This window comes from Haliotis asinina, chromosome 11, assembly GCF_037392515.1.
Source record: "Haliotis asinina isolate JCU_RB_2024 chromosome 11, JCU_Hal_asi_v2, whole genome shotgun sequence".
Taxonomy (NCBI): Eukaryota; Metazoa; Mollusca; class Gastropoda; order Lepetellida; family Haliotidae; genus Haliotis; species Haliotis asinina.
This window is the reverse complement of record NC_090290.1, coordinates 15,404,547-15,429,329: the sequence shown is the minus strand read 5'-3', so window position 1 is coordinate 15,429,329 and position 24,783 is coordinate 15,404,547. Positions and strand designations below refer to the sequence as shown.

The 24,783-nt window shown below is 41.9% G+C and overlaps 1 protein-coding gene and 1 pseudogene across 1 annotated transcript; one reads left to right on the top strand and one right to left on the bottom strand.

Moving 5' to 3' along the window:
- LOC137255257 (uncharacterized) overlaps positions 1-24,783 on the top strand; it is a 285,609-nt pseudogene that overhangs the window by 52,936 nt on the left and 207,890 nt on the right.
- LOC137255266 (peptidoglycan-recognition protein SC2-like) lies at positions 604-5,407 on the bottom strand. Its single transcript, XM_067792715.1, has 5 exons — positions 5,198-5,407; positions 3,339-3,402; positions 2,494-2,688; positions 1,216-1,329; positions 604-847 (listed from the first exon to the last, which is right to left on the bottom strand). Exons 1-5 carry the CDS (start codon positions 5,405-5,407, stop codon positions 648-650), a joined length of 783 nt encoding a protein of 260 aa, XP_067648816.1. The 3' UTR covers positions 604-647.

Genomic DNA, 24,783 nt, shown 5'->3' with positions numbered 1-24,783 from the left:
TTGGTTTTCCTTCATTTTTACAACTTCTAAAATGGCTCTCAAAGAATAGATAGCTTGCATACTGCTGACTGCAGCGTTAAGCAATAAACCAAAGACAACAAAAAGCGGAACCTACACTACCCAGTATACGTCAGGTTTCAGCAAAACCGGAAGTTATTTTTGCTGTGTACATAGCCAGGCATACGGACTATTGTCCGCAGCAACACTGAAAAACAACTAAGAAAATTACCCCAAACAAACAAACGAAATTATATTTTAACTCTGGACACAAATGGTAAATGCTTAAACTGTGTGTAATTGTCTTGTATCAGTCTAACTAAACTTAAAAAGCATTCGGAATCGTTCGGATACGAACCTTTTCGAGATAAAAAGCTCAAAAGGTATGTACGAATGTCCACTTTCGCGATTTGGTAAGCTGTGTTCTGATTGGTCAATCTCAAAGGTTACCATGAGGTTTTGTTAGACTCAGTAGTGGAGTGTAACGCAAAGTACTGAGGATAAGTTTACTTAGACTGTCTCTTGTATTTGTTGAATGTAACTTTGGTGAGTTATGGTCACGATATCTTTCAAAACTAACGAAATTCGGTCCATAATCAAATTTATTCAAAATGACATACCATAAACATAGGTCTTGTGAAATGAACATTTCAATAGTTCGGCCACCTTCTGATGATGTTGTATAGAGCGGTCCCGGGGCAGTCAGTGCTGCCCATGTCGCGGTGGCCTCTGAGGATGTAGTTGGACTGAATCTTGCCCATGCTGACGCCACAAGCAATAAGAGCCTTGGCCGTGTTGAGAGCTGCACTGTTGGGGGCTCGCTTCATGAAGTTACCGATGAAACAGAAACCTGGATGGATGAAAATGTGAACAAGTGAACCCGTGTCATGTCACTGGCTTACCCCTACCAACACCGCTGTAGCTCCGTTTGTAAACCCTTGTCCTGCTACTGGCTTACCCTACCAACACCATTGCACCTCCGTTTGTAAACCCTTGTCCTGTTATTGTGGTCCCCTACCAACACCATTGTAGCCCCGTGAACCCTTGTTCTGTTCCTTTTTCACCCTACCAACATTTTCGTAGCCCTCGTGTTATGAAACCTTGTTCTGTTACTGGCTTATCCCTACCAACACTGTTGTAGCCCAGATGTGAGTCTCTGTCACGGCACTGACCAACATGACCAACGCTGACGTGAAACCCATTCCCGTACTGACTTACCCAGACCAACACTGTTGTAGCCCCGTGTGTGAGCTCCTCTTCTGTCCCAGCCACGACCCTCATAGACGTTGCCGTCCTCGCCTATGAGGAAGTTGTAGCCGATGTCACTCCAGCCTGAAGTGTAACCGCAGTCTGGGCATGAACTATAAAGGAATTCATCGTTGACAACATACAAGTGTAAGGTTTGTTAATGTTTCCAGAAATTTACGATGAGTAAATAGTTTGGTTAACAAGGGATCAAGTGTCAAGTGTTTGTTTCTCTATAATGCTATGCCTATGATTAACGTATGGACTTTAAACGGGACAAATGAAAAGGAAATTTGTTAGAACTCTTGTTACCCACCTTCAGACTCGCGTGTTATAAAATTGTAAAGCCAGAGAAAACAGAATATCTCGATACGTCACGCACTGGAAACATTTACTCACTCAAACTGACACACTTACTCTCTGAGGTTGACTCACTAACTCTCACGTGTTGACTCACACGGGTTGAGTCCTTACTATGGTGATCTACCTTCAATTGCTGGAGATCAATGACCCGTGTTTTACATTGTATTGTCTGCTTTAAGTACTAGAATGTTTTACTTTTCCATGCTAGTTTTATATCTATATCTGTGATACCCTAGTATTTTTTATGTCCATCGTGACAGGTTTCATTCTTCAAAATGTTTTCATTTTTCTCATATAATTTTTTTCGTCAGAATATGGCTGAGATATTCCCGACGTTAAATATTAACTCACTCACTCGGGTTGACTCTTAGCTCACGTAGGTTGACTCACTCACTCACGAGTCGACTCACTAATTCGAATTGACTTAATCACACAGCTTGAATCACTCACTTACTCGGGTTGACTCACCCAGGTTGACTCACTTGCTCACTTAGGTTGACTCACTGATAGTGACTCGCTTACGTTGACTCACTCACGCGGGTTGACTCACTAATTCGGATTGACTCACTCACTCAGCTCGAGTCACTCCCTCACTCGGGTGGACTCACTGACTTGGACTGATACACTCACTCATCCGTGTTCACTCATTCAGGTTTACTTATTCAGGTTGACCCACTCGGGTTGACTAACTGACTATCTCACTCAAGTTGACACACTCATTCAGATTGACTAACTCAGGTTGACTAACTCTTTCTAACCCAGGTTGCCTCACTCGGATTGACTCACTTGGGTTTAATCTCTCTCGGGTCGACTCATTCATCTTGCCTCGCCCACTCGGGTTGACTCACGCGTTTTGGCGCACTCGCTCAGGTTGACTCACTCACTCACCGTTCCTGTTCATATGTTGATTCTGATATCTCCTGACCATGGCGGAGCAAGAGCTCTGGCTAAAACAGGGTGCACTCGCTCCATGATGGATGAAAGCGTATTTCACAGGCCTGTTAAGTTTGCTGGTAGACCGTGGAGGGCTAGCGCCCCACTCGGACCTACTGGTGATACGGGGACAGACAGAGCTGGTGCTTCCTGTAAAGAGTTGACCTCCACATAACAGCTGTACGATAAGAGAGATGACTTCAAAGCCAGCCGTCTTTCCCTTTGTAAGCGAAAGTTCGGTAGACCCTGTTTTCGTGTCTGTGTTGCAAAACGTTTAATATGCAACCGACCATGTTTTTTTTCACGTTGTATGAGCGTGTGGCCCTGTGCATAGAGTTCAGGTCACAAATCAGCTGAAGTTCAGCAACAATGAGCTTGAATGATCTGGTCTCCCCATAAGCAAGTGCATTTGTTAAAAAGTCTGCCTCTATTCATTCAGCAGAAAACAGGTACCCGGTGAAATAAAGGCATATGGCAATAACCTTCTAGCGCCTAACAGGCAGCTTGGGTTATCAGGAGTAGTAATGTTGTGGTGTGGAGGCGCATTTTGAGCCTGACCCTTTTGGTGTAGAGTATTGCGTGGTATAAGTACCCTCATTATTATCATATGACTCTTGCTGAAAGTTTCTTTTATCAAGACGATAAGTTTTATAGGGCTACAATATCATTTTTATGGAATCCCCGGGCATCCTGTAAGATGAGCCTTGTATGACGTTATGATTTATCAATAATAGTCAACACAGATGAAGGATGCATTATTGGAAGCAAAATTAATGTAAATGAACTGGAATAGTATTTACCTGAAGTGCCGGAACTACCCGAACAAGTCTGAATGTTCACGTAACGCCCCGAAATCCATCCGTTCTGTAATGGGTATAACATTGAACCCTTGACAAAATTATATTTACAAAATTACAACGCAGATTTTCAGGTGAGTGTCAGTGAATTTAGTTTTACGCCGCACTCAGCAATATTGCAGCCATGTGGTGGCGGCCTGTAAATAATCGAGTCTGGACCAGACAATCCAGTGATCAACAACATGAGCATCGATCTGCGCAATTGGGAACCGATGACATGTGTCAACCAAGTCAGCGAGCCTGACCGCTCGATCCCGTTAGTCGCCTCTTACGACAAGCACAGTCACCTTTTATGGCAAGCATAGGTTGCTGAAGGCCTATTCTACTCCGGGACCTTCACGGGTCCAGATTTTCAAGGAATAGTGGGAAAAATTAAATCTGGATTTAAGGTAACAAGTCTTAACACATGCCAACCGCTGCATCATCAATTTCCCTTTACTGTAACAGACATACAATTGTATGATGCCTTTATCCTTCAATGTACGAGAAAAACAATAGTAACTGACGTTTAACCTTTACTGGAAAACAATAATATTTGTGAGTTTAATCCTTTTGGGTAGAAAAAAACAAGTCTTTCCGTCTAATCTTTATTGGGTGAGGACAGGCAAGCGTCTTTGACGTCTCTCTGTTACTGAGGGAGAAAGACCAAAAGACATTGACGTCTACCTTATTGTGTCAGACGTAGGTCTTTGACCATTACATTTTGTTGTGTGAGGAAAGGTCTGCTCTTTATTGTGTGAAGAAAGCAAAAGGTTTGCTCTTTATTGTGTGAGAAAAGCAAAAGGTTTGCTCTTTATTGTGTGAAGAAAGCAAAAGGATTGCTCTTTATTGTGTGAGAAAAAAACAAAAGTGTTTGACCTTTACCTAGCTGTGCAAGGACAACCGATGCTCTTTACGTTTACTGTTTTAGTGAGTGAGTGAGTGAGTTCATATTTAACGTCACATCGGCAGTATTGCAGCCATATCGTGACGAGAGCATTCTTAAAACGGAACCTATGTATATGATAAAAAACTGTCGACGAAGGACAGTAAAACAACTAGAATATCACAATAAGAAATAAAACTAGCCTGAAAAGTTAAAACTAATATCCCTATTTAGACAATACAATATAAAAACAGACTATATAGATCACCAACAACTGAAGGCAGACTGTTTTAGTGAATTCTTCCCACACAAACGTCTCACTAACATGCAAAACAAGAGCGAACATGGAATTTGAACTAAAGTTGGACCTTCGTTTATGCGGCGCCTTCTAAAACACACATCCCCGTAACCCATCATTTTTCTCTTTGGCCGATGCATTGCAAGACGGTTTCTTCCTATCACAATAATATTTTGAAAGATTGCACGTGCACAATGTCTGTCCTCATTTATTGACGGGTATTTGGGACCTGAGTATGCCAGAAATACATGGGACGGGGCGGTAGGGTAGCCGCGTGGTTAAAGCGTTCGCTCGTCAAGCCGAAGACATGGTTCGATTTCCACGTGTGCAATGTAAGGAGCTCAGTTTTGGTGTGTCACTGGGTTATTGCTGGAATCTTGCTGAACGCTACGTAAAACCATTCACAGTCACAGACAAATTCTTCATGCTAAAGAATTTGAAGTTGATAATGAAACACTAAATATGGAAATCATGTTGAAAAAAAACATTTATTCATGGTGTGAAGATGCTTTGAGAAATAATATTGAGTAAATTGATGTTAAATATATTCTACATGCATTGGCCAATGGAAATGAAAATGGTAAAAGTAATTCATTAAATATGAATTCAATAATTAAATAAAGATAGTTAAATACCTACCCTTCCCTTGAAATTGACGCGAACCCATCCATATCTCCTGTCGCCTTCGAAGGAAGTGCAGCGTCCAACTCTCAAGACACCCAGAATGGAATACCTCGTCCCCACACCGGAGCGGACATTAACATTTCCGGTAGCGCATGCGCACTGTGCAGCTCTAACTTCAGTTACAGCTGTTGCCAAAAAGGCAACGAAGACCAGAATAGGTGCCATACGTATTCCAAAAACCTCTCTGCAACAGAAATATCCAATTTCACTCTGCCATAACACATAATCATTGGGCTGAGAGATCATAAAGTAAAGCAAAGAAATTCTTTTTGAGATCAAATGTGGGCCATTTCAAAGAATAAATGTATGCATATTTACTGTCAGGTGATGTTTTCCAAACAACTGTTTGTTTCAACAACTGGTCCACTTATTATGGCTCGAACTATGTTTGATCTTTTTGACAATGTTAGTTCTTATTTAATTATTACATTTTTAAAAGAAATAGCTTTGTAAATAAATAAATGTTTTCTGATTGAAAGTTTAAATTAGTACCAAATATTGTTGTGGCTGTATCCTCGAGGGGGGTTAAAGTACGGTAAAGTTATTGTCCTCCTGAGAGGATACGTAAGTCCCAAAGCATTCAAAGTGAATTAAAACTTTCCACGTTTGTAAGCGAAGCATAGATGTATTTTAATGTCTGGCTAGAATTGTCAAAATTGCTAACAGCCGAAGGAATGGTGTAAATCCAACCAGGATGCATGCAGGAAGCAAATGTACTGTAAGTCAATTTGGTCCTTAGTAAGGTGATCTACCTTTAATTGTTGGCGATCTGTAGCCTGGTTTTTATATTGTATCGTCATGTGTAGTTAGATTTTTATTTTAGATAAACTTTAGTCTAGTTTAATATCTGTGATTACGAGGGTTGGCTGAAAAGTTTTAAGCCTCACTGTGAAAAAAAGTTACAAAGTCCACGTTTGTAATTTATTTTTCTACATAGTCCTCTTCCAAGTTCACACACTTTTGCCATCGATGCTGCAAGGCCCGAATCCCGGTCAGGAAGAAATCTTCTTCAGCTACCCTAAAAAAATCAGTCACAGCGGAAATGACGTCAACATTACTTGCAAAATGGCGACCGGCGAGTTCCTTTTTCATTTTGGGAAACAGGTGGAAGTCAGAAGGAGCCAAATCAGGTGAATAAGGAGGATGGTCAATGAGTTCAAAGCCACAATCGCGGATTGTTGACATGGCCACCACCGATTTGTGAACAGGCGCATTGTCTTGGTGGATTGCTTCTCGCAACTGGTTCAGTAGATCAGCATAGTATCTGCCGTTGATAGTTTGACCTTTTTCAAGATAATCAATGACAGAATACCCCTGGAATCCCAAAATACTGATGCCATCACCTTTCCAGCTGAAGGAACAGACTTGGCTTTCTTCGGAGCTGGTGAATCAGGATGCTTCCACTGTTTTGACTGTAGTTTTGTTTCTGGTTGAAAGTGATGTATCCAGGTCTCATCCATGGTTACAAATCGTGCCACAAAATCATCGGGATCTGCTTCAAAACGACGCAAATTGTCAAGGGACGTCTGGAATCTGACACGTTTCTGTTCTGCTGTCAAGAGCTTTGGCACCCATCTTGCAGAAACTTTCGTCATTCCTAATTCGTTGGTGATAATATGCTCAACCCTCTCATGAGAGATGCCCACTACACTAGCAATATGTCGAGTAGTCAATCGTCGATCATCCATCAACATATCGAGCACTCGCGTGATGTTTTCTGGAGTGGTTGCTGTTGAAGGCCTTCCTGAGCGTGGGTCATCATCAAGGCTTTGTCTGCCACGCTTAAATTCTGCAGCCCACTTCTTTACTGTGGAAAATGAAGGAGCATCACCCACTAGAGTGGAGACCATGTCAGCATGTATCTGTGTTGGGGACATCCCTTTCTTTTGCAAGTACTTGATGACTGCCCTGTATTCAGTTTTGTCCATTTCTGATGATTTCAGAGGGTAGGTTTACCAAAAGAGCTGTAGTTGAGATAAAACTATTAGTACGTTTGTAGTTCTTGTGTCTGTGATTCACTAAATGATTGTCCTCATTGGTGGCAAACACCTGTCTCTACTTGGTGGGGAAAAAACACTCAGACTGAGAACTTTTCAGCCAACCCTCGTATGTAGTTGTTTACTGTCCTTCTTTGGCAGCTATTTCTAATTTACGTTTAACTGTTGTCCATCTATATTTGGATTTAGTCACGATATGGATGATGTGACTAGTGCCGATGTGACTATAATTTTTAACTCTCTCGCCCATACATTCTGGCACGACGTCACTACAAATAGTTATGTCTCAGTTTGACTGAGCGAGTATTGAGTGAGTGAGTGAGTTTCTATTTAACGTCGCATCGGCAATATTGCAGCCATACCGTGACGAGAACGATTAATTACAGAAATACAAATGAATTAATAACACATACGTTTTAAAACCCTGTCAACGATGGACAGTAAAACTAACTAGAATATCACAGAATATTGTGTAAAACTAGTGATGAGATCTAAAACAATTTATCTATAGAGGACAATACAATGTAAAAATGGGCTATAGGCTGCCAACAACTGAAGGTAGATCACCATACTAAGGATCATGAGGACTTACAGTACATTTGCTACCTGCATGGACCCTAGCTGGATTTACAACATCCCTTCAGCTGTTATCAATTTAGAGAAATCTAGCCATACAGTAAAAGAACACTTATTCTACGATTAAAAAACCTGGAAAAATTAAATATACATCAAATGTTTTTGGACTTAAGTACCCTCTCAGGAGGACAATTATTTTACAGTACTTCAACCCCCTTTGAGGGTACCGCCACTAACGATTTGAGTTACTGTTTTAATCTACCCATCATAAAATATTTATCTATTTATAATTCATTCAACAAATATAATTCCTTTAAAAATGCAATAATTAAACGAGGACTAACATTGCTAAAAAGTTCCTTCATAGTTTGAGAATTAAAATACTGATCCCTTGTGATGGAATACTCAACACAGTCAAGCAGAATATGCTTGACTGTGATTCTTTCATCACAAGGGATGCAGAACGGAGGATCTTCACCTTTCAATAGGTATTCATGAGTATATCTCGTATGGCCAATACGACATCGCCGCAAAATGACCTTGGACTGACAACCCAAGTGGGTATACCCAATATAAGGTTTTATTGCATGTAATGTATTTACACCCACTTGGGTGTCCCACTTCTTTTTCATCAGATCACGGATATACGATCTAATTGTAGCTTTATAATCAGAGTATGGAATCAGAAGTGGTGTCACAGACTTGTTGAGTGCTGCCTTGGCAGCAAGATCAGCCATTGCGTTACCAGAAATGCCTACGTGGCTTGGTAACCAACAAAAGACGATGTCGTATTGGTCAGTAGCAAGATCATTATACAATTCTATAATTTCTATTAAAAGTGGATGTTTACAAGACATATTCTTAATAGCCTGAAGACAAGAAAGGGAATCTGAAAATATTATATATTGTTTATATTTAGAGTGTCTTTGAATATATTTAAGAGCTGTTAATATGGCGTTTGCTTCTGCAGTAAATATAGAGCTGTCATCTGGTATTCTAGTAGACAATGTTCTGGATCCAGTGACAGTGGCACAAGCTACTGCGCCACCGTCCTTGGACCCATCTGTAAGTGAGGATTTATAATTGCTATAGTTATGTTTTAAATTGATGATATTCTTGCTTATATTGTAAGTCATTAGTTTCTGATTTTTTAAACTTTGTTAGTGTTAGGTCAACTTGTGGCCTCACTAGTTCTCCGGGAAGGAGAAATATTCTCCAGCTGAATGCCGGCGGCAGAAATGAATTGTTGGATTCTTATACCAAGAGGTGGAACAAGTGAAGATTTTTTATTATACAAATCCTCATAAAGAGGATTAAAAACGCAGTTATGAGCATGATTGGATTCATTAGAAAATAGCTTTGTGATATATTGTAAAGACAATTTGATACGGCGAAGTTTTAAAGATGGCTCATCGGCCTCAACATGGAGACTGTCAATGGGAGATGTTCTGAAAGACCCAAGACAAAGCCTCAGGCCTTGGTGGTGGACAGAATCTAATAGCTTTAGGTTGCTTTTGCAGGCTCCACCATATACGATGGAGCCATAATCAAGTTTCGACCGGATGAGTGATCTGTATAAATGAAGGAGGGTAGTCTGATCCCCTCCCCACTTTGAACTGGACAGTCTGATCCCCTCCCCACTTTGAATTGGACACGACTTTTAATAGATCTAATGCCTTCAGACATTTATTCTTCAGATACTTAATATGTGGTAGAAAGGTCAAATGTTTGTCAAAAATCAGTCCCAGAAACTTGGCTTCCTTTACAACGTTAATTGGAAAGTCATCCAAGAACAGTTCGGGATCTTTATGAGGCTTATATTTCCGACAGAAATGTATACATTTGGTCTTTATTTGTGAAAATTTAAAGCCATTCTCAAGTGACCATTTATGAATTTTATTTAAACACATCTGTAATTGTCTCTCAATTGTATGCATATTTTTACCACGACATGAAACGTTAAAATCATCCACAAACAATGAGCCATCTATTGAGTCATTTAAAACTTTTGAGAGACTACTTATTTTTATACTGAATAAAGTAACAGACAAAATACTGCCTTGAGGAACCCCCTGATCCTGGTTATAATAGTCAGACAAGGTTGATCCAACACGAACTTGAAATTGTCTGTCTGTTAAAAACTGGGATATAAAATGTGGCAAACGGCCTCTCAAACCAAATTCATGTAAATCTCTTAGAATACCATGTTTCCATGTGGTATCATAGGCTTTCTCCAGGTCAAAAAATATTGAAACAGCATGTTGGTTATTGACTATGGAATTTTTAACAAACGATACTAGTCGAACCAAATGGTCAGTAGTGCTTTTATTTTTGCGAAAACCACATTGGATGTTAGTAACAAGGTTATTAGATTCAAGAAACCATACTAATCTATTATTGACCATGCGTCCCACGGTCTTGCAAACCCAGCTAATTAGTGAAATAGGTCTATAGTTCGATGGATCTGTATGATCACGACCAGGCTTAGGTATTGGTACAACAATGGCATGACGCCACGAAGGAGGAAAGTGCCCTGTTGTCCAAATATGATAAAAAATGTTCACAAGTGTTTCAAGACATACAGTGGGTAAATGTTTCAGGAGCTGGTAGTGGATATTATCAGCGCCTGTTGCGGTATCATGAGCCTGCGCTAAAGCAGTATTCAGCTCGTGTAGTGAAAATACTTCGTTACAGTCTTCGCCATTATCAGAATGAAAGTTCAGCTTTTGCTTTTCTTGATGATTTTTATATTTCTGAAACGTTGGATTATAATTGGATGAAGACGAATGTGCAGCTAAAGTTTTACCCAACTTGTTTGCAATGGCAAGTTTATCAGTTAATACATTTGGTCCATCATTAAGATTATGAACACTAATATTTCTACCTTTGCCCTTTATTCTCTGTATCATATTCTACACCTTTGTCATTGGTGTACGTGAATTAATTTTTGATACAAAGGTCTTCCAAGATTGACGTTTACTTTGTTTAAAAGTACGTCGAGCCTTAGCATTATTTACTTTGAAATGATTAAAATTGTGAACATTAGGATGGCGGCGAAAGTATTTCTCTGCCTTTTTCCTACACTTTCTAGCTTGTTTGCAATCATCAGTAAACCATGGTTTACGAATATGTGGTTTAGCAGAAGCCTTCGGAATAGTTTCATCGGCGATATTCTTCAGTTTTTCAGAGAACAACTGAATCGGATGTGGGGCATTGAGAAAAGAGTCAGATTGTAAGTTGTCAGCACACAGTGTCTGGAATAATGGCCAGTTAGCTTTATCAAAATTCCACCTTGTTGCAGGGGGTTCATCATTCGGATTTATAGCTGAAAGTATTGTGGGAAAATGGTCACTTCCAGAAAGATCGTCGTGGACTGACCATTCGAATTCGTTATATATGTTTGCATCTGTGAGCGACAGATCGAGTGCAGAATAGGTTCCAAAACCAGGGTGTAAATATGTGACAGATCCATCATTAAATATGCACAAATTATTATTTGCAATGAAATCTTCAAGAATTTTTCCTTTATTGTTGGTATCGGCACTTCCCCACAATGGGTTATGGGCATTAAAATCACCCATGATTATGCATGGTTTAGGAGGCTGGTCGAATAGATCCTGAAGATCGGACTGCTGAAGAGCTGAAGAAGGAGAGATGTACAAAGAACAAAGCGTAAAGGTTATCTGCAAAGTAAGCCGGACCGCAACAGCCTGAAGGTTACTTTTAAGGCGAACTGAGCTATGGATTACATCATGCCTCACAAGAATAGAAGCACCGCCAGTGGCTTTATCACCTTCAGGTGAGAATGAATGAAATGAATTATACTGGCGCAGTTCAAATTGACTTTTCAGTACTTTTCAGATAAGTCTCTTGTAAACTAAACGCCGATGGTGTATAATCTTGTGATAATAATTGTAAGTCGTTAAAATTGTTCCTAAGGCCTCTGCAATTCCATTGTACTAATGTCATAAAAATATCTAGGGAGGTTCAACTGGAGACCGTGCGTGTTTGGTAGCGCCACTCCTGCACCCTGTTTGTGAAGGAGTGATCTCCATGTCAAGCGCTTCAAACTGATTTTGAACCGTCACTGATGGTGACTCTTCTAAATGTTGAAGAGCTCTGGTCTTTTTCCTCATTCTTTTCTTTTCTTTGCTAGAAATATGATCAACGCCTTTTGTCGCCTGTGTTGAATTCATGGCTTCTGGCTGAGATTCTGTCTGGGACGAGGAGGAGCGTTGAGACTCATTTGTGGATCTGTGGATTTGATTTTTAGAACTTGGCTTTCATGTTCAAACTTTGGGCAAGATTTAGACGAAGCCAGATGTTCACCACTACAGTTGGCGCACTTGAGTATCAGTGCCATCAGTACTCTCATGAGGTCCACTGCAACGTGAGCATACAGACTGGCCTGTGCAAGATCTTGCACCGTGTCCAAACTTTTGGCATTTGTAACACCGGAGTGGATTCGGTACATAGACTTCCACCCCGATATCACAGTATCCTGCTTTAACAGATTTAGGGAGTACTGTCATACAAAAAGTGAAAAGGTAGGTGTTAGTTTTGACCACATTTGAATCCTGTTTCCTGATGAAACGCGTCACAGAAGTAACACCTTGGTCTTTCAACTCGGCCACAATTTCTGACAAACAATGAGACCTGTCTCTAACAATGCCTCTACAAGTATTCAGTGTCTTATGAACGGAGACAACAACCTGTTTGTTAACAAAATGCTGCAAGCCCAGCAGATTGACAGATTGTTGTCGCCGTATACATTCTACCAAGAGGGAACCATTTACCTCTCCGCAGACACCCTGGATGCCCTTGGAAACAGCAAAAGGGTTTATATTAAGTGGACTCCCATCATCAGTTGCAATAACCAAAAACCTTGGCCAAGAATCATTCACTGAAGGGGATACCTCCTCATCAGATGACGAAGAAGGATGTCTCCGCTTGTACGTCTTTGATGAACCAGAATGCATATTTTGAGCCATGGTATTAGAATATTATTCGACAACCCTGCTCCCCACCCGCCATCGAGTGTCAACATGGACGATGCTGCAGCGGAAACCAGACTGCAACACCAGGGTTACAGGGATGTTATACTCCAGAAATAAGGACATAAATAGCTAAGAAATCTAAAAGATCAAATGCCAGGCTGGTTCGGCCCATGACATAAGTCCTCAGAAACTCAGAATTTAGAGGTCCATACCACCAGATTGGCCCATGAGCCACCGCATTCTGGCATTAGACTCTAGGCAATTAAATGTAACAAAGATTTGTATATTGAAATTCATAATCACAAGAACCAATACCCAATATGTTGAATGTGCAAAAAGTGAGCTATGAACAGGGCTTGGCATGACCAGCCGATTGATAGAACTGGGCATATTTCTACCACCCGTCTAGGTGAAGTCAGGGCCAAAGTGGTGTGTTAGGCAATAGGAACACGGTTCCAGGCCCCTATTGCCCTCAACCACCAGGATCCCCTCCTCCACCGACACAGGGCCGCAACCCACGGCTAACAGGTTGGTGGACCAAATATACCCCCGGGTCCACAACGGGGGTGTCGGCGAGCTCTTGGCATTACCCAGCACCCACCACGAGGATGTGGCTCGCCACGGGTGCCGACTGAGCGAGTAAGTGAACATGAGTGAGTCATAGTGTGGCTATTAAACTGGGTAAATGAGTCAATCTGAGTGAGTCAACCTGAGCGAACGAGTCAAAGTGAGCGAGCGAGTGATGAGTCATTGTAAGCAACTGAGTGCGTGAGTGAGTGAGTGATAAACATGGAATAGCTCATGTAAAGTGAATGGTGGGTGGCACTCAAAAATGTACTCTGGTTGCATGAATGAGTCACTTTGAGTGAATGAGTCCACGCACGTGAGTGCGTCAATGTGAGGTAGTGTGCGAGTGAATGAGTCAACCGGGGTGAGTGAGTCCACGCTGACAGTGTTTCAGACACTTGGTCCACTGCAGTGATGAGATGTACATGGACAATACAACACATCCATGGGGAACATTCTCTGTTTTCTGAGTTTTACAGCGCACGTAACACAGGAGAGTGAAGGTAGAAACAAAACAAATCTCCATTTCATGATTCTTTCAAAGCTACTAAACAAGATATACGCGTGATATTATAATATTTCAAACTTGATCCAATTTTTCCTGCAAACCTTTTCAAGCAGTTTTCCAGCAACATCACGTCGAGTGACACAAAAAATGGACTTCACATATATAACACCGAGATATAGCATAAAGAATCAGATACCTTGGGCATAAATGGATTTTATGGAATACATTCATCTGAAACGAATGAGCTGGGGGAATGATATTTTAGGTCATTAATAATAGTTATCAGTTTGCTCCAAGCACTAAGCGTCTGCTCCAAGCACTAAACGTCTGCTCCAAGTACTAAATGTCTGCTCCAAGCACTAAGCGTGTGCTCCAAGCACAAAACGTCTGCTCCAAGCACTAAGCGTTTGCTCCAAGCACTAAACGTCTGCTCCAAGCACTAAGCGTGTGCTCCAAGCACTAAGCGTCTGCTCCAAGCACGAAGCGTCTGCTCCAAGTACTAACCGTCTGCTCCAAGCACTAAGCGTTTGCTCCAAGCACGAAGCGTCTGCTCCAAGTACTAACCGTCTGCTCCAAGCACTAAGCGTTTGCTCCAAGCACTAAGCGTCTGCTCCAAGTACTAAACGTCTGCTCCAAGCACTAAGCGTTTGCTCCAAGCACTAAGCGTGTGCTCCAAGCACTAAGCGTCTGCTCCAAGCACTAAACGTCTGCTCCAAGCACTAAACGTCTGCCTAAGCGTCTGCACCAAGCACTAAACGTCTGCTCCAAGAACTAAACGTGTGCTCCATGCACTAAACGTCTGCTCCAAGCACTAAACGTCTGCTCCATGCACTAAACGTCTGCTCCAAGCACTAAGCGTCTGCTCCATGCACTTGCACACCACATTATCACCTGCCTGCGAGGTGCTAAAAGGTTATAGTCACATGACCTATTCCATAGGGTACCCATTTTGTGCTGACTGAATAGAGACATGTTTGAACAAACCCATTGCCTGAGGTGTGTTCGCATCACATGTGTTCGTTGCAGGACGTCTTTGCACTTGCACTGACTATTTCCACAAATCGTGCTATGAAGCAAGATGCGATGAACTATTCCGATAAATGCTCAGTTTTCTTAATTCCCTAAATTTATGTCAATGAATTGTGTGTTTCCTGATTGATTACCATATGCATTGACATGATACCTCTAAGCTTGGTTTAACTAATCACCGATAAACAATTTATCATCGGGTATTACAACTGCATGACCTAAGACATGAGCAAGATCTTATTCATGACAATGATCTGATATATTCACCATTAGATCGATCATGGTTTTTTTTCTTTGTTGAACGTGTAGTAGAGTTGTTAAAAAAACGACAATGACGTCACTCTATTGTTCTTGGCAACATTTTTTCTCGTAATATCCCTGAAATCTGACACAATCTGGCTTCCTCGGGCAATTACCTAAACAACGTGCCTCTGCCCCTGGCAATATCTTAATAATGTTCCGCTGCCCCTCACAATATCTTAATAATGTTCCCCTGCCCCGGGTATTATCTTAATAACGTTCCCCTGCCCCTGGCAATATCTTAATAATGTTCCCCTGCTCCGGGTATTTTATCTTAATAATGTTCCCCTGCCCCGGGTACTACCTTAATAATGTTCCCCTGCCCCTGGCAATATCTTAATAATTTTCCCCTGCCCCGGGTATTATCTTAATAATGTTCCCCAGTACCGGAACTTTGAATTAGTACTTATTTTAAAGATTGATACGACGTTGTCTTGCCATCACTAGGCTACGAAGGAAAGCTGTGAACAAGGAGATTGTTTCTAGGTATGAACCCTGTGCTCCTCGCAAGACGAGTAACGTGTGCCGAGCGCATGCAAGGCGAGGCGTCGGTTGCCAGTCTCATCCCAGCTGATTTTCATCAGTGAATACCAAATATTGAAATTATATGTATAGGAGAAAAAACGCCTCCGAAGTTTTGGTAGAGAATGTAAACCTGAGGGGTAGGGAAATCCCGAGGGGCGTAGCCCCGAGGGATTTCCCGACCCCCGAAGGTTTACATTCTCTACCAAAACTGAGGAGAAGTTTTTTCTCTTGCTTATAAACCGTCATTTTAAATATTGCGTTATAAGGAATTAGGACCTCACTATACCGCGAACATTCGGAATGACAGCAATGTCGCAACTCTAATGCACAAGTTAGAAAACGCACGGGATTTTCACGCAGTGCACGTGTTTTTTGTGAGTGAGTCAGTTATATACCACGTGGTTACTTGAATCCGCTCATTGCTAACCATGGCAAACCAGAGCGAAGACGAAATGTTTTTAACACAGTCGCAGTTTAAGAAAGATGATGACAATGCTGCTGCTGCTGCTGCTGCTGCTGCTGATGATGATGATGATTTTCTGTTCCGTTTCGCGGCACCTTTGACTGAGGAAGATATTGAAAGGAAATTATCTCGATGTGTTCCAAGAACGACAAGGTACAAAAATGATTGGGCGAAAGGAGTATTCAGGCGATGGCAAGAAGAGCGTCGGACGAGGTCAATGGATGCAAACATCGCGCTGTCGTCGTCCGTCTTGACTGAAGACTTGCTGGATATGACTGCTAAAGATATAAATACAGCCCTAAAGTATTTCCTATTCGAGGCGAGGAAAGTGGACGGGACTTGCTACCCAGCTGTTACTGTGTATGGGCTATTCACGGCAATAGCGTCACACTTGAAAGCTAACAAATCTCCTTACAATCTGATGGAAGGCGAAGAGTTCCAGGACAGCAGACAGGCACTGGACGCATGCATGCGTGAGAGGTCCACAGCTGGTCTTGGAGCAGACGTGAGAAAACCTACAGAGGTGATAACTCGAGACGAGGAGAACACTCTGTGGGAGAAGGGGGCTCTTGGAGAAGGCACGCCGCAAAAACTCCTGGACACAGTCCTCTACTTAACTGGTGAGTTGCATTTTGCATTTGATTTCCCTGTCGAAAAGTCGGATATTAGCAATTTTGGCATTTACAATCAAACCTTCACATCGAAAATAAATGTGATTAACTGGAACAAAATGCCCGACTTCACTTTGAGGCAAACCAAACCAAACAAAGTTTGGATGGATATTTTGAATCCCGTGTTAAGACCAAAATAGATAAACATTATATAATTGTGTACGGAATTTTATTTTCCAGGACTTAACTTCGCCTTGAGAGGTGGAAAGGAACATCGGAGTTTAAGACTACACCAACAACCTCAGATTACAGGCCCACATACAGACCAGAACGGCCGCAGGTACCTGCAGTATGTGGAAGACGTCTCTAAGACAAATGCCGGGGGAGTGAAAGACAGGAAACTGCAGAAGAAAAAGGTGCGAGCGTATGAAAATACCAAGAACCCGGAACGATGTTATGTGCGCCTTTTCATGAAGTACAAGTCACTTTGGTATGTATTAGATGTTTTCTGATACATTTCTGATACATGTTATACATTCTTTAGATATACCACTCATTTAATCACATCATGCGGGTGACTTGACCCATACTGCATGTAAATTGTCTTATAATTTTACTCCCTGATGATGATTGCACGCATTGGTTTAGGGGCATATAAATGACAAATGCAAACATTTCATACTTAATTGATTCTATGTCAACACAATTTAACTTTCCAGCCTACCATCTTCAACTCGAGCAAATGCGTTTTACTTCACCCCGATGAAGAAACCTAAGGATGGAAAATGGTACCTAGAGTCGCCCATGGGCCACAACACAATCCAGACAACGGTGAAGAGAATATGTGCTGAAGCCGGAATTGAAGGAAGGAAAACGAACCACTCGCTCAGATGCACTGCTGCTACCCGTCTCTACGAGGCAAACATAAGCGAGCAACAGATTTGTGAACAAACTGGTATGTAACTCAATGAATATCTGCAAAACACGAATGAAACTTGAAGTGACTGGGCCAAATTGCAATTTGGCGATTATAAATGCTAGAACTTGTGATGTCAACATGTGTTATGGTTAACATGCCAAGATCCGGGTTCGAATCCCAATGATGGCCCCAAGCAAAGCGATTACAATATCATATAAATTGCTTTTCAAACGGTTATGTACAATTTGAAATGACTTATCAAGATGAATTCTTTTATTGTAGGTCACAAAAGCGAGGCAGTGAGGGTTTACAAGAGAACCAGTGATCAACAACAAGCAATGGCGTCAGATGTTCTCTCATGTTCAGCTCCAAAGAAAACTCAGACGTCTGCGACAGTGTCGGTTCCTACTTCAGAGGGAGATTCCGGTACAACACAAACTGTCGCTCACGGAAGTGTTACAATGACGTTCAATTTCAATTAAAACACTGTTGTCAGAGTTTTTGTTTTTCCTTTCCTGTGAATGCAGATTTCGGTGGCTGATCGCTCCAAACCGGTACTTTCGGGACGAGGGTTTACTCCTAGTAAAACCTGGGAATAGGTTTTACTTAAATCTAGTTAAACCTATTCCCAGGTTTTACATTGGGAGTAAAACCTCTTACAGGGTATTGGTGCAAGTAGAAAGGATAATGACCATTAAAGGCAGTGATCAGAATTAGGTTTATAACTAAAGTGCATATTCAGTCGGTTTATAAGTTGGATATATCATGACCCGTGGGCACTACTGAAAAGTAAGCCCGCTTCCCACGAGAAATGCCCAAGGGTCATGTTATATCCTACACATGTTTGTAAGAGGCGACTAAGGAGATCGGGAGGTCAGACTCGCTGAGTTGGTTGACACATGTCATCGGTTCCCAGTTGCGCAGATCGGTGCTTATGCTGATGATCACTGGATTGTCTGGTCCAGACTCCAGAATATGTACAGACCGCTGCCATATAGCTGGAATATTGCTCAGTGTGGCGTAAAACTAAACTGACTCACTCACACAGAAGGTCTGGGTCGACATGGCTACACAAAGTAGGATATCCACTCGTGGCACTGCTGCAACGTTGCTAAAAGCGGTGCAAAATAATACTCAGTCACGCCTTTATTTATATTCGAAGGTCAAGAAGCACGAAAGAAATATAAAATAAATATTAAATTGCTGAATATGAAATGGTACTGAGTAACAACTGACCTCCGTACTAAGGCTAAATATTGCACATCTTCATTTCTGGCATCTCATTATCAAGTTAAAAGCTTTTCAGTTTCCAGCGCTTGCTTTGAATATCAAGAGGGTGAGTGACTTAATTGAAAAGTGGGAAATATCCCCACTGAGCACCATGGGCCCAGTAGATGTAAAATAGCATGATATAAACAATATTAACCATGACAACCTACCTGTCCTGTCAAGCAAAACAGCCGAATAATGTTTCTCTGTGAGGGAGCGCTTTTCTCTCTCTTACAACTAGTCAGGTATTTATATGCCAAAACATAAGAGTGGTCTGAATACAGATTGGTCACGTGACATGTTTCCTCAGAAAATGATGGGCCACAGACATATAGGTCAAGGTCATGTTTTTTCTTATGACTAGAGGGCGTTACTTGTTTTTGTTGTTCAGATGTTGTGTGTCCAGGACCACTGGTAATGTGAGACAAAGACGTAACTACTGTCCAACTGACCAATAGTGTAGTGTTTTCATTCATCTAACTTTACCAACACGGGACACAACACCTTGAAACCTTCGTCGTTTTATTTACAGCCACCACACGTGGCTACCGGAATACAGACGCGAGCGCGCCACACGCATGAACTGCACAGGCTTTTACAGCACACGGGGATGCTGTGGCCAGGCCACGGGGCCAGGTTGGTACTGGTAAACACATATAAGATGATACACGACCTAACAAATGACCCCAATTTGCATACTTGGGAACGCCCGACAGAACGATCCACTTGAGTTTAGTTTTACGTCGCACTTAGCAATATTCCAGCTATATGGCGACGGTCTGTAAATAATCGAGTCTGGACCAGACAATCCAGTGATCAACAACATGAGCATCAATCTGCGCAATTGGGAACAGATGACATGTGTCAACCAAGTCAGCTAGTCTGACCACCCGATCCCGTTAGTCGCCTTTTATGGCAAGCATGGGTTGCTGAAGGCCTATTCTACCCCGGGACCTTCACGGGTGTCTAGCAGTACAACAAAACGTGGTTGACAGCAGACAGATTGTAAACAAACAAAAGGTGTATTCTACAAATGGTCAGGTCGTAGTAGGTTTCACCTGTAAGAAGTTGTCGTCCACACGGATAACACTTCTGCCCCTTGTTTGCCATGAAGCCGAAGTGTGTTCCGGACCCATTGGCAACGTGAAGCAAGTGCTTAACTACTAAATACGGAAGTTGATAACTTTGGGTATGAGTGCGTGAGTGAGTTAATATCTAAAGTCACATCGGCAATATTTCAGCCATATGGTGACGAGAAAATCCAGCAATGAAAAGGACTATTGTGTACATTATAAAACCTGTCAACGAAGGACAGTAAAACAACTCGAATATCACAATTAGTATTAAAACTAGTGTGGAAAGTTAAAACTGATATCGTTACAATGTATATGGACAATACAGTATAAAAACAGGCTATAGATCCTTTGGGTGTGACTAGATGACACATATAGCTATATTTCGTGGAAACCCCTGAACGTCTCACTGACTCCTGTGTGTTTTCGTCATATAGCTGAGATTTTGCCGATGTGACGTTCAATATTAACTCACACACTGACACCTGTGTCATGAGTATTAGGTATTTGTTTGTGGGGTTGTTTTCTTGTCTAATGCAGCGCTCTGTGTTCCAGCTATGTGACGACGGTATGTGAGTAAATGCTATAAATGTTCCAGACAATCCAGTGATCAACGTCATGAGCATCTATCTACGCTTGTGGGATGCAGTAACATGCGTCAACCAGGATGACCATCCGATTCGGATAGTCTGAGGACAAGCATGGGTTACTGAGGAGCAACGATCTACGGAACTATGTAACCTGCACCAAAAAAACCCAATCAGTCGCTTCTTACGCACAAGCATGTCCTCAAAACATCTTTCATGGCAAGTGTATGAGCGTCCGTCACAAGGTGATATCTGATGCTCTTTCGAGATTTCAGTGGCAGAGATGCCAGGAGATGGCACCAATGGCAGACAGCCAGGCCAAGCTATCAATGGATGATGGCACGTCATTCGGATATGGTGGTCGGCCTTCTCTTGTTCAACAATACATGGCGCTCACTCAACATAGCAGTACAGTTTTGCAACCAGGGAGAGTAGTAGATATTTCAGTGGCAGAGATGTGAAGCATAGGTAGGCCAGCACTCATTGCACGACCTTACATTTCAGTACTATGGACATTGTACAAGTCCTACGATCTCCGACCCTTATAAAATTGTTCTCGGGTATGTCAGAGTTGTCGCAAACACCACGTGTCAGGGTACCTACCAGTGAGTTAGTGAGTTTAGTTTTACGCCACACTCAGCAATATTGCAACCATGTACCGGCGGTCTGTAAATAATCGAGTCTGGACCAGACAATCCAGTGATCATCAACATGAGCATCGATCTGTGCATTTGGGAACCGATGACGTGTCAACCAAGTCAGCGAGCCTGACCACCCGATCCCGTTAGTCGCCTCTTGCGATAAGCATAGTCGCCTTTCATGGCAAGCATGGGTTGCTGAAGGCCTGTTCCACCCCGGGACCTTCACGGGTCGGATACCTACCACCTCACATGGAAGTTCTTGGGCAGTGAGATCAAATCTGCATCTCTTCAAACAAGACAAAACTATTCGGGGCTGTTTTCATTGATGCATTCTTTTGATTCTTTCGGGTGATAATATATGTTCATATTCTGCCAGTTTGACAGCGTTCAAGCTTACAAACTGGTACGATTTTGTCATATGTGATATACAGCTGCAGACTGTTATTCACATGCGGTATTCACTCGGTGAGGAAAAAAGGTACATATGTACATATAGGAGATACCTATTTTCAATACCACAGCGACGAATGTGCCCAGTAAATACAATATCGTGCTAGAGTTTGGTGCGATCTACTGGATAGCAAGCACATGGTGACTCACTTTGATGGTAGCGTTCTAACCGGATATTTAGTCCCTTCTCAACAAGCCATCTCTGTCCTAACATTTGACTCACGTCTTTATGCATCTTACTCCTTTTGGACTGAGACTGCTATTTATGCCACGTTTGTTGTTTGACGCCACATTCAGCAATATTCCAGCTATATGGCGGCAGTCTGTAAATAATCGAGCTTTGACCTGACAATCTAGTGATCAGCATCATAAAAAATGATCTACGCGCTCCGGATACGATGGTGTTCGTTAACCAAGACAGCGAATCGACCACCCGATCCCGTTAGTCGCGTCTTACGACAAGCATGGGTTTTTGAAGATCAGTTCTAACCTGGATCTTCATGGGTGTCAAGGTTCAACGAATGGGATTCATCTGCGAAGTGTGGTAGGTTGCAATCACTGTACGATCAATACTTCCCATTCTAACTCCACGTTTATAGCCTCGAGGGACGTGAGTGACAGATGATAGATACCTTGTACGAGCAATGCATTAAATGCAATCTTTTGCTCCAAAGTCTATTTGTCACGATTATTATAGCTAAAATGGATAGAATTGTAATTAAAACGTCAGCATGTTAACATAAATTATAGCTAGTATGGATAGAATTATCATTGAAAGGCCCTCATGTTATCAAAAGTGACTTTAACTTGATAATGCCCCCAAATTTCTTGACGATGGGCCATTTTTATGCCCATTGTTAGGTGACGTCATAAGGAGCTCAGCTTTTGATATTCAATCACCAACTGTTTGTTTGATAGTGGGTTCAGTATTGAACCACAACAACTGTACCATAATTTTTAACTCTCATAATTTGAAATCATCGACTGGAACGTTGTTTAGAACTGAACATGGCGGATGGTAGGAAGGTGAAATGTCATTGTCGAATGTCGTCACGCTCAATTGTGACGTCTTCCGTCTTGCTCTAGGGCGTTTCCATATTTGCAAAAAGTGTGTCAGTAACCTCCATCGCTCGTTGCAAAGAAGTATCTTCACATTGTTAGTGAAAAATGTTTTAAAACAGACACCATTGTTTGTTTTTATTTTATCCAAAATTCCATTCATTTTAGCTATTATAACGGTAACGCTACGTTTCGGGGCATTACCTCTTGCAGTCAAATATTGCGTTACCCTTATAATAGTAATAATATTTGAAGCAGTTACAGTAAAGGCTGCGATGGTAATGACTCTATGTCGAAGTATTTTCTTTCTGATAAACGTTTCATACGATCATTGCATCGCGAGTGTTGCAATGGCACACTTGTAGAGAATGATCTTACACTTTCTGGATTATACCTAACCATAAGCAACTACTCGTCTCTTTCCGTAACCTACAAGAAGACTCGTGCCCATCTTGTACGCCATATTGCCAAGAGTCGTGGCAAACCAATGAAAACGCGCATAGTAAAACGCATGAAAATGTCGGAAGCGCTGAACTTTGAAACTTCGCTAAACTATACCAAGGACAATTTAAACATGAACTTTGAGCTACACCTTCGACAGTGAAACATATTTGAAAAGGGAATGGCGATATTGCTGTTTTGCCCACGGGATGTAGGATCCTATTAGAGCCCCGTTTGGAATTTCAGAGTTATCTTTCCTAGATCAAGTTACTAGAGTGTTTTCATTTCCATGTCCGTCTACGTTTAGACACGACCCAGTCGTAAACTTGGCCAGGAGAAGGGCACGAGACGCCATCCGACTTGCCATGATGACAGGAGTAGTTACGAATGACTGCTAACATGGAAATAAACTTACGTTAGCGTATATTTGTGCCAATATGGTATTGTATTACAGAACGGAAGATACAATTTGAATTCTAAGACAAGTGATATCGATTTAATACTTTTATTGTCCCCGTGTGTTATCATCTGTTTTAGGGTACCTTGCATCTGTGCCTAATAATGTGTCATCTACATATTCATCCTTTGAAGCCGCGTATGACGGATTCAACATTGAAAGGCATGTTTTATCTGCTGCATCTCTTTGTTGAATACCTTCTATGACATGGGGACGGGGAGGTAGCCTAGTGGTTAAGTGTTCGCTCATTACGTCGAAGGCCGGGGTTCGATTCCACACATGGGTCCAACATGTAAAGCCCATTTCTGGCGTTCCCCGTCGTGACATTGTCAAGACATTTAAAAGCGGCGTAATGCTCAACTCAGTATATCACTCTATGACATACATCTAATTCTCTGTAGATACGGTCAAAACATTTCTAGTTGCCAATACTGTATCGATTTAAAGATATATTTTGATAATTCCAACATTTTCCTACTTATTTTGAATAGAACAAAATAGACGGGGGAAGCGGGGTAGAAAGTGTTTAAAGTGTGTCAAGCCGAGACCCCGGGTTCGATTTCCAACGTGTGTACAATATGTAAATCCCATTTCTGGAGTCGCCAGATAATTAATGTTCGAGTGAGTGAGTGAGTGAGTTTAGTTTTACGTCGCACTTAGCAATATTCCAGCTATATGGCGACGGTCTGTAAATAATCGAGTCTGGACCAGACAATCCAGTGATCAACAACATGAGCATCGATCTGCGCAATGGGGAACCGATGACATGTGTCAACCAAGTCAGCTAGTCTGACCACCCGATCCCGTTAGTCGCCTCTTACGACAAGCATAGTCACCTTTTATGGCAAGCATGGGTTGCTGAAGGCCTATTCTACCCCGGGACCTTCACGGGTCAATTAATGTTCGAAGTGATTTCTCCACCTTCTTGAAAAAACGTCAAAATCAAGAATGGGACCCCATGCACGTGTATGGGGCTACTGCGTTGTGCACGTGCATGTGTGCATGCGTTGTGTTTAGGGGTGGTAATAGAGGGAAATGGTGGTGCGTTTATAAGATGTCTGTCCTTGAAGAG

Coding starts and splice junctions, on each gene's coding strand:
- LOC137255266 (XM_067792715.1), bottom strand. CDS start 5,407: ATGGCACCTATTCTGGTCTTCGTTGCCTTTTTGGCAACAGCTGTAACT. Junction 3,403..5,197: donor GCGTCAATTTCAAGGGAAGG/GTAGGTATTTAA, acceptor TACCCATTACAG/AACGGATGGATTTCGGGGCG. Junction 1,330..2,493: donor TCAACATATGAACAGGAACG/GTGAGTGAGTGA, acceptor GTTACACTTCAG/GCTGGAGTGACATCGGCTAC.